General features: G+C 40.1%; 1 protein-coding gene across 4 annotated transcripts in view; it reads right to left on the minus strand.

Annotated features, from left to right (window-relative positions):
- Positions 1-3,200: 3,200 nt before the first annotated feature.
- ATMIN (ATM interactor) overlaps positions 3,201-13,988 on the minus strand; it is a 15,924-nt gene continuing 5,136 nt past the window's right edge. For 2 of the 4 annotated variants that reach the window (XM_008586318.1, XM_008586320.1), the window contains exons 2-4: positions 8,707-8,832; positions 7,728-7,927; positions 5,027-7,034 (exon numbers count right to left, since the gene is read on the minus strand). In XM_008586318.1, the coding sequence (XP_008584540.1) occupies positions 5,231-7,034; positions 7,728-7,927; positions 8,707-8,832 (2,130 nt within the window). In that variant the 3' untranslated portion in view covers positions 5,027-5,230. Of the gene's footprint in view, positions 4,507-4,661; positions 7,035-7,727; positions 7,928-8,706; positions 8,833-13,988 lie in introns of those variants that run through there. The other 2 variants (XR_551484.1, XM_008586319.1) reach the window with 2 other exon arrangements.

A 13,988-nucleotide genomic window follows, 5' to 3' on the forward strand; every position in this document is an offset into this window, starting at 1 on the left:
ATTATATGATGACCTTCTTTGTCTCTTTTTACACTTATTGACTTAAATTCTACTTTATCTGATGTAAGTATTGCTTTGCTGTTCTCTTTTGATTTCCATTTGCATGTAATATCTTTTTTTATCCCTTCACTTAAGTCTGTGTGTGTCTTTACAGGTGACATTAGTCTCTCAAAGGCAGCATATAATTGAGTATTGGTTTTTAACCCACTCAGCCATTATATATTTTTTAATTGGGTAATTTAATCCATTTACATTCAAGGTTGTTATTGGTAGGTAAAGTAACTTACTTTGGCCATTTTATAAATTGTTTTATGGTTTTCCTACAGGTCCTTTGTTTCTTCCTCTTTTGTTGCTTATGTTTTGGTGGTTTTCTCTAGTGCTAAGCTTTGATACATTTCTCTTTCTCATTCGTACTTGCTATAATTTTTCTCTTTGTGGTTACTATGGGACTTACATATATAGTTATTACAGACTTTTTAAAGCTGATAACTTAACTTTGGTCACATGCAAATATTCTAGATGTTTGCTGCCCCTGCCACCATTTGTAATTTTATTGTCTGAATTTACATCTTATTCATTTCTAGCTGAAGCACTACCTTAAGCATTTTTTGTAAAGCTAGTCTAGTATGATGAACTGCCTCTGTTTTTGCTTGTCTGGGAAAAACTTCATTTCACCTTTATTTCTGAAGAATAGCTTTGCTTGGGTATAGTATTCTTGGTTGGCAATTTTTTTTCCTTTCAGCATTTTGAATATATCAGCCCAGTTCTCTCCTGCCCTGCAAGGTTTGTACTGAGACATCAGCTGATAGTCAAGTGGGAATTCTTTTAAACGTGACTTGAAACTTTTGTTTTACTGTGACTTTTGACAGTTTGATTATAATGTGCCTCAGAGAGGACCTCTTTGGGTTGAATCTATTTGTAATCCTTTGAGCATTCTGGATCTCAATATCCATCTCTCCCAATACTCAGGAAGTTTTCAGCTATTATTTTGTTAAGTAAGCTTTCTGTGCCTTTCTACATCTCTTCTCCCTTTGAAACTTCTGTAATGCGAGTATTTGTTACTTAATGGTGTCCCATAAGTACTGTATACTTTTGTCACTCCCCACCCCCTCCACCCCCCACCCCCCACTGTATTATTGCAAAAACACTTGTCTTCAAGCTCAGGGATTCTTTATTCTGCTTGATTTTTCTCTGCTTTTGAAGCTCTCAGTTGTATTTTTCATTTCATTTACTGAATTCTTCAGCCCCAAAGATCTCTGTAGTTCATTTTTTGGTATCTATCTCTGTTGAATTTCTGATTGAGATCATGAGTTATTTTCCTGATTACATTGACTTGTCTATCTGTATTATATCTCACTGTTTTGGGTTTTTTTTTCTGTTTTTGTTTGCTTGCTAAGTTTTTTAAAGATCATTATTTTGAATTCCTTTTCAGGAAATTTCTAAATTTCCATTTATTTTGGGGTCAGTTACTGAGGCATTGTGTTTCTTTGATAGCGCTCTTTCTTACTTTTTCATGTTTCTTGTGTCCCTGCATAGATTTCCACACATCTGGTAGGATAGTTGCCTTTTTGAGTTTTACAGAGTGGCTTTCATAGGAAAATACTTACACTTGGAGATGGATCCTAGGGTATTGATTGCATTTGGTTTGTTGACTTTATTTCCTGGTGGGCACAGTAGTGTAGACACTGTGCAGTTTGTTGAGCTGTAATCAGTTTCATCAATAACTGCAAGTGCCTCAGTGGGGTAGTCTGCAGGAGTTTGTGCAACTGGCTCACTGGGTCGAGGGCGGCTCCTGTTGGCAAAGTGCTATGTTGGTTCTCACTCTGAGGGGATACAAGGCCAGTCCACCAACTCAGGTTTGGCTTCCCTGTTGAGCAAGACTACCTGTTCTGGTGGGCAGGATGCCACACAGGCTTGGGTACCAGGGTCACAGCTTTTCTGCTTGGCCTAGACTCCAAGTGGCTTGGTTTGGGGCACTGCAGCCTCTGGGATGGGGAAAATGGAGAGTCTTCTTTGCAGTTTGATCCCAGGGGTTAGGGAACTGTAGAGCTCAGCTGGGGAATGGTGCACTACCACAAGTGAGCATGGTGTAGTGATGGCAGAGCCTCAGGGATGGATAGTGCAGTAGCTACTGTCCCCTGGAGCAGGATGCTTTTAGCAGTGGCTCCACTCTCAAGATGATGCCAAGCAACAGCGTGAGTCATTGGGTGGAGGCACAACATGGGCTCCTCTGGAGTAATGACACTGTGTGAACTCCAGGAAGCTCCCTAAACTGGGCTCAGGGCCTGAGAGGACTAAAGATTCTCCAGCAGCAAAGACTGCAGCTGTCTGTGGTGTTAATGCAAGCTGTTGGGGGCCTCTTGCTTACCTTTTCTCTGTAGGGAGAAGGCCCTGTTTGTTTCTGAGCTAATCCTGACTGGGAAGACAGGATGGCAGAGGCAGGGTGTTCTGCTCCTTTTTCTCTGCTGCCACCCTGAGTCTTTATGCTCCACAGGTTCTTTTGCTACTTGATAGTTTGGATGTGTTGTCCCTGTCAAAACTCATGTGGAAATCTGATTCTCAATGTGGCAGTATTGGGAGCCGTTTTGAGTCATGGGGGCAGATCCTTCATGAATGGATTAATGCTCTCCCTGGGGGTGTGGGGCCTGAGTGAGTTCTTGCTCTATTAGTTCCCATGAGAGCTAGTTGTTTACAAGACCCTGGCACCTCCTCTCTTGTGCTTCCTCTTAACGTGTGATCTGCTTGCTGCCAGCTGCCTACCGCTTTCTGCCATGAGTAGAAGCCAGAGACTTGCATCAGATGCAGCTGTCCCAGAATCTGTAGGCCCAATAAACCACTGTTCTTTATAAATTACCAAGTCTCAGGTATTCTGTTCTTGCAACACAAAAATAGACCAATACACCACTCGTCTGTTGCACACCAACACTCTCCTTCAGATACTGTAGTTGCAGTGTAGTTATTTATTCAATGTTTTGGTGCTTTTTTGTGGAGGGACAAGTGTTAGGCACCTCTAGTGAGCCATCTTGCTGATGTCACTTGGAGCATCTTTTCTAGGAAAATCACTAGCATATTTTTATGAATAAAGACAAATGAAAACACCTTGGCACAGTCATTTCATGTGACTTTCAGAAGACAGTAATTTTGTGAAAAGGCAACAAAATAAGTCACATGAGTAGGTTGAATTCACACAAAAAGGGTAGAATTCTAGTTTCTCTTTAATCACAGAATTTCAGTTTTTACAAGTAATCTTAGAACAACCAGGTAGCTGAGGTTTGGTGGGGAGGCAGTTCTTGTACACGAACCATTACATGCTCCATTTTTCTGTACATAACTCTATTGGCTAAATTAACAATCAGTCACAGAAACAAGTGTTTGTTTTTGTTTTTTAAAGCCATAGATCTGCGTTTATATTTACAAAAAACTACAAACATGCATTTCTCCTTTATTGGGAGGACTTAAATAAATGTTTGAACATTAAGGCAGTGATGATTCTAAAACATAATGAAATTTTAAATTAAGGCTTTATGTTTGTTTTGAAGTACATATTTATAGGCAACTGTGACCAAAGCAAACTTTTATCTACTAGGTTGAGTTCACCTGCCCAGGATATGTTATCCATTACCAAACTGCTTTTGTATCAGATGTATGGGATAGGAATTAGTAGCAACACCATCAATTTAATGAATCAGTAGTCCCCTCCTTAGATTTGCCTTCACAGCATAAGAGTATGCCACAGAAAGAACAGGTCTTTTTTGTTTTTGTAAACTTAGACAACGTACAGGCTGCACTGTTTCTTCCTTGCCTGAAAGTTGGCCAGCAAGTAAGAATTCAGGATCTCTTAGATATAGAAAACCCCTATAGCATACTTGACCATGCTCCCATCTCACAGAAAATGCTCTTGATTATTGAAGCAATAGGTCTTCACCTTGTTTTCTTTGAAGATGACTATTTGGTATTATTCTCATTAAAAAGTAAAGCAACAATATACAGAATATCATATTTTAGATGGATCTATTCTATAATTGCTAGCCTCAAGGCACAAACAATTTCCTTGCTAGACCAATGTCTTTCCTTAGTCAAGAAAAAAATGAGTGGTGGATGGAAGGAAAAGTCACTTTAAAATAATTGTAGGTTGCACTCTTGCTCAATGAAGCTTAGAAGTGCAAAGTATTGAAATGTCCTTTTCTCTTCCCACATTTTTATAGTGACAAAACTCAGATCCAGCCTGTGGGTGCACTTTTGGCAGCAGCTCCAGAGCCCCAATCTGACTTATTCTGGAAAGCAGGAAGAATGTTCATAGGGCACATGCTAGGATGAACTAATAAGCACAATTCCACAACCCCGTATTCCCGTGGTTTGGATGACTCACTCTTTTTTACAAGGATCACTGTATACACTAAGTGCTTGATGCTTTCCCTCTAGGCAGCAATTTTACAGCAATAAACCTCTTGTGAGAAAAGTACATTACCAATAATAGCTCATATAGAGAAGGGATGACGTGACTATATGAAAACTGTCTCAAAGCTAGACATACAAGGATCACTGTATACACTAAGTGCTTGATGCTTTCCCTCTAGGCAGCAATTTTACAGCAACAAACTTCTTGTGAGAAAAGTACATTACTAATAATAGCTCATATAGAGAAGGGATGACGTGACTATATGAAAACTGTCTCAAAGCTAGACAGCTGTAGTTTTCCTTGGTGTCTTCAGATCAGAAAAGATGTCAAAGCAGCAGAAGTCTCAAACCATGGAAGCACTGTTTAAATCTGATGGTGGCAGCATTGCCTTTCTTATTTCTATCGAGAAACATGAATTTCTAACAAGCACTGTCAAAAATATTTTGGGTGCAATTTAAGTATGCTACACTATGACTAAAACGTTCTGAAGATCTGAGAAGTTTGTGTCTTAGTAGCTGTAAGCTTGGCTTCAGCTAAATGGCTAGACAGGCTTTATAGGTATGAAAATTTTTTTTAAAGATGGAAAGACCAGCTGTAAAAGGACAATATGGGCAACACAAAGCAATCACTTTTAGATCAACATCTTACACTTTATAATACTCACATTTATACACAAATTTCATGTTTACAAGCACAAAAGGCAAAGAACCGCAAAGAATCTAAGTGACTGCGTCATCAGCTACATTCAACAGAGTTAATACCGTTGTACCATTCCCCATTTGCTAATCCATAAGGAAATGGTAAATGCCATCCCACAAGTGGACTCAGCTTTTAGAAATCGGAGACTGCATATAGTTCGGCACATGTCTGGGTTTCTACAGAACTAAACTGAGACTCCATCGTGTTCCAGGCCAAATCAGCCAGAAGAAAGTCATCCATTGCTGTTTGAGTTTCATTGCTGGTGAAGAACAAGCTCCCCAGGGTTTCAAACCCAGAACTCATGGTTTGTGTTTCTGTACTGTTCAACCGAACTTTGCTTTCTAGAGCAGGTATGTTTTTAGCAGTTGAGATTCCTTCGGTTTGGGTCTCTGTGTCAGATGAATCAGTACTCATGGAAAAGCTGGAGTGTTTCAGAATACTTCCCAAAGGCAGATGAGGGCTACTGTCTAAAAAGAAGTTTAAGTCTGTCTGTGTCTGCGTGTCAAACATCTCAAGGCCTAAGAAGTTAGAATTTCCCCTACACCCATAGGACTGAGCAGAGGTGTCTGCAAGTAAGAAGTCAGTTTGGGTCTCTATGTCCAGTGATTCTAAGACTGGTTCAGTGTTCATGGTGCCAAGTTCACTCTCTTCAGTTTGAGTCTGGATATTTGAGGCTGAAAAGAACTCTTCAATATCAAAATCTATTCCAGGATTCTGAGGTGGACCAGATGGGAGCTGAGTGTCAGGTCCAGGATTCGTGTCAGATAGAAGACTCCGATTATCCAATGTCTGAGCAGGCAGATTACTTGATAAGATGTTTTCTAAATCACTTAATAAATCTATAGTTTGGGTCTGATTATCTGTCATGTTCTGTGAAGGAAGCATATTCTGTGCACTGAAGTTTATAATTGGCGCAGATTTCTCAATATCTTGATTTAAAGTCTTAGGGTCGTTCTGAGGTAACAAACCATGAGTTACTGTGTCTGCTACTAAACTGTTGCTTATAATATTATCTGTAGGAACATTATATGAATGGACACTCTCAAAAATGTCTCCACACATTCCAGCTTGGTCCATCTGTACATGGTCATCTGTCATACTTTGTATCCCACTGGTTTGAGTTTCTCTGGAGATCCCGCTGGACTGGAAACAAGCATCTATAAATCCATCAGTCTGAGCAGCTATAGATGAAGTTACCTTAGAGCTGGGCAAAAATGTCTGAGTGTGAACACTAATGGGAAGGGACACTTGAGAATCAAATGACAAATCAGTTTGAGAACAAGATGACACAGAGGAATCAGGGCTAGCCCACTGTGCAGAAGGTATAAAGTTTTGTGAGGCATAAGACAGATCTGTCTGTATATTGATTGAAGAAATGCTATTCTTTTGACATGTGTTCCCTAATTCTTGTAAAGGATTAAATGGACTTTTACCCAAGTTCGCTTGAACTCCTGTACTAATTGGCTCAACAGCAACAGGACTTATCATTTTTGAAAGAGGTAAGCTCTCCTTAAGAGAGCAAGCCTCTGAATCTAGGCCAAGGATCAAGGTTCCTACCGACAAGGGCAGTAAGTGCACAGTGCCCGTGGCAGAGCCCTGATCAACACCAAACACCACATGTTGGGCTGAGGAGTCAGCCGTAGGCACAAAGACAGGCACAGGAGAGAGCTGCATCACTGGTAGTTTAACCAAAGCCACTTTGGGCTTTGGTAAAAGCAGCTTCTGAGGATATCTCGTAGGTGTTGTAAGAGTCTGCTTTCTGGCATTAGAGCCACAAGAGTCTTCAAAAGAAGCTACTAGCTTTATTTCTGAAGTTTCTAGTTCTTGAGTGTCTGGTCTAGGGGTTGGTTGGCTGCTCAATGATTCGGTGGTCTTATTGGACAACTTCTGGTTTTGCAGGCAGTTTTCCATTTTCCTTTTCTTACTAGGTGGATCCCTGAAGACAATGACAGAGCAAAAAGAAAAACAATTTTAAAATGCAGCTTTCTTTGACCATGACACTGTATCTTCACTTATTTATAAATGCTATTTCCCACATATATAGCAGAGATCAGAATCAATCCAGAAAAGATAAATTCCTTCTTTTGCAACCATGAGAACTAGGCCTATTATGGTAGGTGGACGTTCAGAGACATGCAATCAGGGGAAGGAGAAAGCACACCTTATTTTTTAAGCTCTAAGTACCAGAACTCAGTTTAGACCTTTAAGCATAAAAATCTGAAAGATATATATAATGCAAGTTTTATCATTTCTAAAGCAAGAAGCTGTTATACCAAATATAAATTTTACCTTTAAAATGAAGTATAGTTTCATGATAAAACTTACTCTTCAGCAATCTGATACACCTCTAATAGAAAATGCTGAAAGTTGAGGTTTTCAAATGGGAATGATATGGGTCCCTCAACCGAGGGTTGGCAAAAGAAAAAGGAGGAACAATCAGGTCAAGATTATAGACCTAGACATCGGTCCTTTGCTAGTACTACTGCCATTTCTAAAAGCTCCCTTCTTACATGTCACACATTTTCTCTTTGATTCCTTTTCTCTCCCTATACTACTGGATCTCCAAGAAGTTTCACCTGAAACTTCTCATAGCCATTGACTTTTGTCCAAGCTTTTCTTTCCTTTCTACCTGTGTTCTGCAGGGATCTCATGGCCAGTTCGATAGATGTGGGACTGTAATGCTGTTCTACTGGCATAGGGACAGCCACATGTGCACTGGAAGGTCTTGCCACAGTCCTCTGCGTGTCTTTTCAAGTCCCATTCCGTACCATACGAATTGCTGCATTTACTACATTTATGCTTCTTCTCAGCATGCATTTTCATGAAGTGCTAGGAAGAACACAGAAGGGACCAAGATGAAAAACAGCAACTACTGAAAACATTTCAAAACCATCAACATACCCAAATTAATGATTTTATAGGTACAAAATACAGCAGTCCGAAAGAATTTATAAATAGGCAAATTGCAGTTTATCATATGCCTCTTCTCTTCTTCACTTTTGCCTTGTGAAAAGTGAGCAGACTTTTGGAAACAATCCATGGTACCTAGCATTTAGACTTTGATCTACATATAAGTGCTGCAGGTAGAAAAAATATCTTTGCAATGCTTTTCTCAGGACACCCTCCAGCAGACCCTCGGGGAAACATTTCATATCCCATCTCTTCCGGTCTTGAATTCCTTTTTCCCCAGTCACTGGGCCCCTCCCTCCCCTTGAGACAGCTCATTCCAAAATTATTCTGGATTCTGCAGATTCTTACTGCACTGGGAGAACAGTTCCTTTGTACCTTTGTCCTCTGCCTTTGGAGGTGTATAGATTCACATGAGATCTACAAGCACAAATTTTCTCTTTCTTTGCTGAATTGGTCTACTTTTCCTTCTCTCCAAACCCACTTCTGGACATTTTCCCTCCAGAACAAGCCGTGTTTCACTACACTTGCATTACACCCATATTCACATTTTCACCACCTGGGAGATAGCTGGGCGTCTGCTCTCACAAGAGCTTTCTGCTCAACTTCTAGTTACATTCGCTGAGTAATTAGAATGCACACTAGGTATATACCGTCTGTATTACACCCTTAGAGAAGTATACCTAAGACAAGTAAAATACCTGTTTTACGAGAGAAAACTGAGAAAATGGTCTGTCAGGGCCTCGCGGGCATCCTTCAATTGGACAACAGTAGAATTTCGGTACAGTTTTCAAATCTTTTCTTATTGTTGGATTTACTATGCCATCCTGAAAAAGGAAAATTACTTTAAATAATTATTTTCAAAAACCAATAGAATGGGCTGGTGTTGGAATTACTGAAAATGGACGTGAAGTTTTAGGGTGATGAAAATGTTCTAAGATTAAATTGTGATGGTTGCACAACTCTGTAAATCTACTAAAAAATAATCAAATTATTCACTCAAAATGTGTAAATTTTATGGTGTGCAAATTATTGCTCAATAGATTTGTTAAAAATTTTTCAAAAAACCCACAAAAACTGTGTTTTAAAAATATCTTACTTCTATCTATTCCTTTAAAACTCCTCTTCCCAAATTTAAAATATCTGCCCTTATAGCCAGCTTCTTTATTTGCACGTGGCATCATACATAGTTAGTTACTCAGGCTCAAGATTTGGGTATCATTTTTGGTCTTCCCTATTACTCCACTCTCAAGTGTCTTAGTCTGAGTCCCTGAGAAAATCTTCTTTTACTGTGACCTAAGGCTTTCCTAATCAATAGCATTATGACTCTCTTATCATCACACTGTCCCTAAAGTAGCTTAAGCTAGTTTATACAACTTTTCTATAGCAGTTTGAATGTAGGCACCATGCTATGTTTGAAATTAATAATCATTATAGGGCCGAGCCTGTGGCGCACTTGGGAGAGTGCGGCGCACTTGGGAGAGTGCGGCGCTGGGAGCGCAGCAGCGCTCCCGCTGCGGGTTCGGATCCTATATAGGAATGGCCGGTGCGATCACTGGCTGAGTGCGGTGTGGGCAACACCACACCAAGGGTTGCGATCCCCTTACTGGTCAAATGGCCGGTGCAATCACTGGCTGAGTGCGGTGTGGGCAACACCACACCAAGGGTTGCGATCCCCTTACTGGTCACGAAAAAGACAAAAAAAAAAAATCATTATAATGGCCAATGCTAACATAGCTTTTACTATGCATCAGACACTGTTCTGAGCATTTTGTATATGCTAACTCACTTAATCCTAATAACCCTTTGTTAAATATCCAATTGACTTTTTAGCTAGGAGTTTTAAAATACTTGGTGAGTCAATTTATCTTGAGATGTTCTGTCTTGTTGCCCTTCATAAGCCCATATACCTCACTCGGGTCAGAGACTCCTGGTGACTTCCAGTATAATTCTTGTCTGGCCCCTTCCAGCTGGCCCTATAGGATGGAATGGGGGTGGGCCGGCCTGTGGCTCACTCGGGAGAGTGCGGTGCTGATAACACCAAGGCCACGGGTTCGGATCCCATATAGGGATGGCTGGTTTGCTCACTGGGTGAGCGTGGTGCTGACAACACCAAGTCAAGGGTTAAGATCCCCTTACCAGTCATCCTTTAAAAAAAAAAAAAGGATGGAATGGAGGTGACGGACCTCTCTACAGGTCACCAGAGGCAACAGGATGTGTGCTCAGGTCTCAGCCACTGTTGCAGCACCTAGAAATTCTGTTCCCTTAGTTTTTTGATGAGAAACAGTTCATTACTTTTAGAACATGCCCACCTCCTTCTCCACCATCAATGTGTACCTAGAGAAGTGAGAAACCAATAACCATTTTGCTAACACTCCTTCCTTTCTCTTTCCCACTGCATCTCTTAACCACAGGAACAGGCTGATCTTGCTGAGTCTGTGTCCACTCCTTTAGAGGGGAAAATAAGCTATTTTTGTTTATTTTTATTTTATTTTATTTATTTTTTGTGTGACCGGGAAGGGAATTGCAATCCTCGGCTTGGTATGGTCCGCACCACCGGCCATCCCTATATAGGATCTGAATCCGCGGCCTCGGCGCTACCAAGCGCCACACTCTCCCGAGTGAGCCACAGGGCCAGCCCTTTCGTTTTATTTTTAAACTATATAATTTATCTGTCATTGATATCAAATTCAATTGTTCCTCCATGTTTTTAATACTGGTTCATCCTTTTATAACCCCTCTGGACTACACTCTGTAGGTACTCTTATTCATTTGGATGATTTTAAGTAGGCTCCAAAAAATTCCTCTTTCTCTTCTAATGTTTTCAAAAATTTGACATTCCAGAAAAAGTATTTGCATATCACTGTTTAAAAAAAAAGACATTGAAAAATATCCAAACTCCTCATTATGCCTCCGAAATACCATTACAACTATATCTTTTTTTTTTCCTGGCGGCTGGCTGGTATGGGTGACTCTCTTTTTAAGGCCCACTTTGAGCCCCACACCCTCCTGGCTCCCTTCAGATAGAATGCAGTGGTGGAGAAGAGAGCATGTGGCATTGGTGAGACCTTGGTCTGTAAGCTGTTTCTACTACTGATTAGTGGTGTGACATTGGACAAGGTTTTTAACCTCCCTGAGCCAATTTACTCATTCCACAAACTGAGAGAATACCTAACTCTCAGGATTAATTTGAGGCTTAGAGAAGAGAATGCAAATTAGCACTGAGCCTAGCCCAGACCACATGCTTAAGCAACAGCTACTCTTTTTGTTCAGCTCACCACAAGGTTAAAGATCCATTCCTTCTCTGAGTTCCAAGATAGTACCAAACTTAAATATTGTCATTTTCTTCCACATTTCCTTTCTCCTGACTAAATGTCTTAGGGGCAGAAACTATTTTATATACCTTAAGGTATTGTCTTTCTGCTTAAAGAAGAAACAAATCACATGCTGAACAGAGCAGTCCAGTAAAGTGCAGAAGTTCTCAACCCTGGCAGCCCCTGAGAATCACTTGAGGTGCTTTAAAAAACACCTATGCCTGGGCTGGCTGGTTAGCTCTGCTGGTTAGAATGCAGTGTTGTAACACCAAGGCCAAGGGTTTGGATCCCCATACTGGCCAGCTGCAAAAAAAAAAACCAAACAAAACACCTTTCCCTGGCTGAAACCAACTCCAAGTATTCAAAAAAAAATGGCTTTAGGTGGGAGATCGGGATCCACATTTGGTTTTAAAATCTCCCCAGATGATCCCAATGTGCAGCATAATATAAGAATCACTGGTGTAGTTGTTAAACCTGTGGATTATGGAATTGTACTGCTATAGGTTGAATTCTCTACCTTGCCACTTGGCTGTGACTTTGAGCAAATTAAATTCTCTTGGTTTCTTCATCTGGAAGATGGACATAATAATAGTACTACCTATTTTAGGGTTGTTGTGGGAATTTAGTTAATACTTCTAAAGGGCTTAGAATAGTGCTTATCACATAATAATGTTAGCCACTAGTTATTTGTTGTGGAGGTTTTCGTTTCTTTTTTTGCTTTATGAGAACTAAATGTCAATTTACACTAGTTCATTTACACTAGTACTTTAAACACTTTCCTTGTGAAAGTCTGACTGAAACGCTGCTTTTGATTAAATACTGGCATCTGCTAGTTTTAAGGACAACTGACATTGTCCCTCATCGCCAACTTTATATCACTCACCAATTTATCTTGTTTTTTATAAAATACTTTTAATGAACTTATAGTTTTTCCATCTAATGTTATCAGTGTGAGAAAAGAATATGAGTGTTTGAGCAGATTAAATGAAATGTGGGGAGAATACCAAGAAATACTCTAAAATCCTTCATTTATTTGATCACTACGGAGTTCCTCTTAGCCAGTTTATATTCTAGGGAGATGTTCCCCATATTTGTTCCTAGGCTGTCAAATGCTCCATAAAACTGCTGATTGGATCACTACAAAATCCATGCTCACTACTAATACATCCTCAACGATGCTTAGCAATTTTTATTATCCATTTCAAACTCCCTCTCATGATCCCATAGTATGTGTTCACTTCTCTTTAAATGCCTTTTATGACCTCCCAGCCTTTCCTTTCTCATTGCTTTCTCAATGCTCCTTAGTTCAAGTCATCCCAACTCTCTGCATGGACTTTGTCTTTATTTCATTTTTTTGGACTTTGTCTCTAAAACTCAACTAATTTCTAGACTGTTAATCCTTCTCCTTTCATTATGTCCTTGCCTCACTAAAACATTTTCAACAGCATCCCAATACTACCAAAATTGAAATTCCCTAGCCTGGGACACTCATAGTCCCTTACATATATATAGCTTCAAACTAACTTTCTTCTCCCATTATTCCATTATACCTAATGGAACTACCTACAATTCCCCCAAACATTTTCACGGGCAGGGGTTTATTTGTATATTCTGTTGCATTGGGAGTGTTTTGACTGGAGTAAATGCTCAATAAAAACTCTGGCATCATACTGATTATGCTCAAGTGGTCATCTAAGCTAAAACTATACCATGGATGGGGATGAGACCACTAACTACGGTCAAACTGGATGTGAATAACCCCCTTATTGCCATTATTACATCAACCTGACAGTTTACTCTCCTGCTTTCTCAGGGCCACCTCCTCAGCTCCCCCCATTGCAGCATTCACCCTGGTTTGGGGTCTTCTTTCCATTGTTGTCCTGACACAGTAAGCTCAAGGGTAAGTCTGTCAGAATGAGAACAGGGCAGATAAGAAACAGCAATGGCACAGTAAAACATGAACTGCAGTGAGCAAGTGGTCTTTTTGTTCTGAAGGCCTATATCCATTCAAGAATAAGATTTAACTGTCTTTTGGGTGCTTAACTGAAAAAAAAAAACACAAAAATATTTCATGTTTTAAGGGACAGAATTTGAAAAAGAATCTATGAGAGGAAACAATCCAAAAACAACATGGAAAAAGAAAACACCTACAAAATAGAAAAAGGAAAAGGAAGGACACAGTTGAAGAGTAGAGCGTAAAAAGAAAGGTTAGGAATTGTAGCAAAAATTGAAAAAAAAAAAAAGCATTATAGTTGCTCTGGTACCTGACAGCCTTCACAAAAAGCACTCAAGAATGAAACTACTTTGCTTTGTCATCTTATTCTAAATTTAAAATTAGGGCCGGCCCCGTGGCTCACTCGGGAGAGTGCAGTGCTGATAACACCAAGGCCATGGGTTCGGATCCTACATAGGGATGGCCTGTTGGCTCACTGGCTGAGCGTGGTGCTGACGACACCAAGCTAAGGGTTGAGATCCCCTTACCGGTCATCTTTAAAAAAAGAAAAATTTAAAATTAAAAGCCTTTGCACAATATGTTCTGTAGAGCAACTTGGAACTTTTTCTTTCCTTTTTAAAAAATTTTTTTGGGGGCCGGCCTGTGGCTCACTCGGGAGAGTGCGGTGCTGATAACACCAAGGCCACGGGTTCGGATCCCATATACGGATGGCGGG

The sequence above is a fragment of the Galeopterus variegatus genome, unplaced genomic scaffold (genome assembly GCF_000696425.1).
Source record: "Galeopterus variegatus unplaced genomic scaffold, G_variegatus-3.0.2 Scaffold3932, whole genome shotgun sequence".
Taxonomy (NCBI): Eukaryota; Metazoa; Chordata; class Mammalia; order Dermoptera; family Cynocephalidae; genus Galeopterus; species Galeopterus variegatus.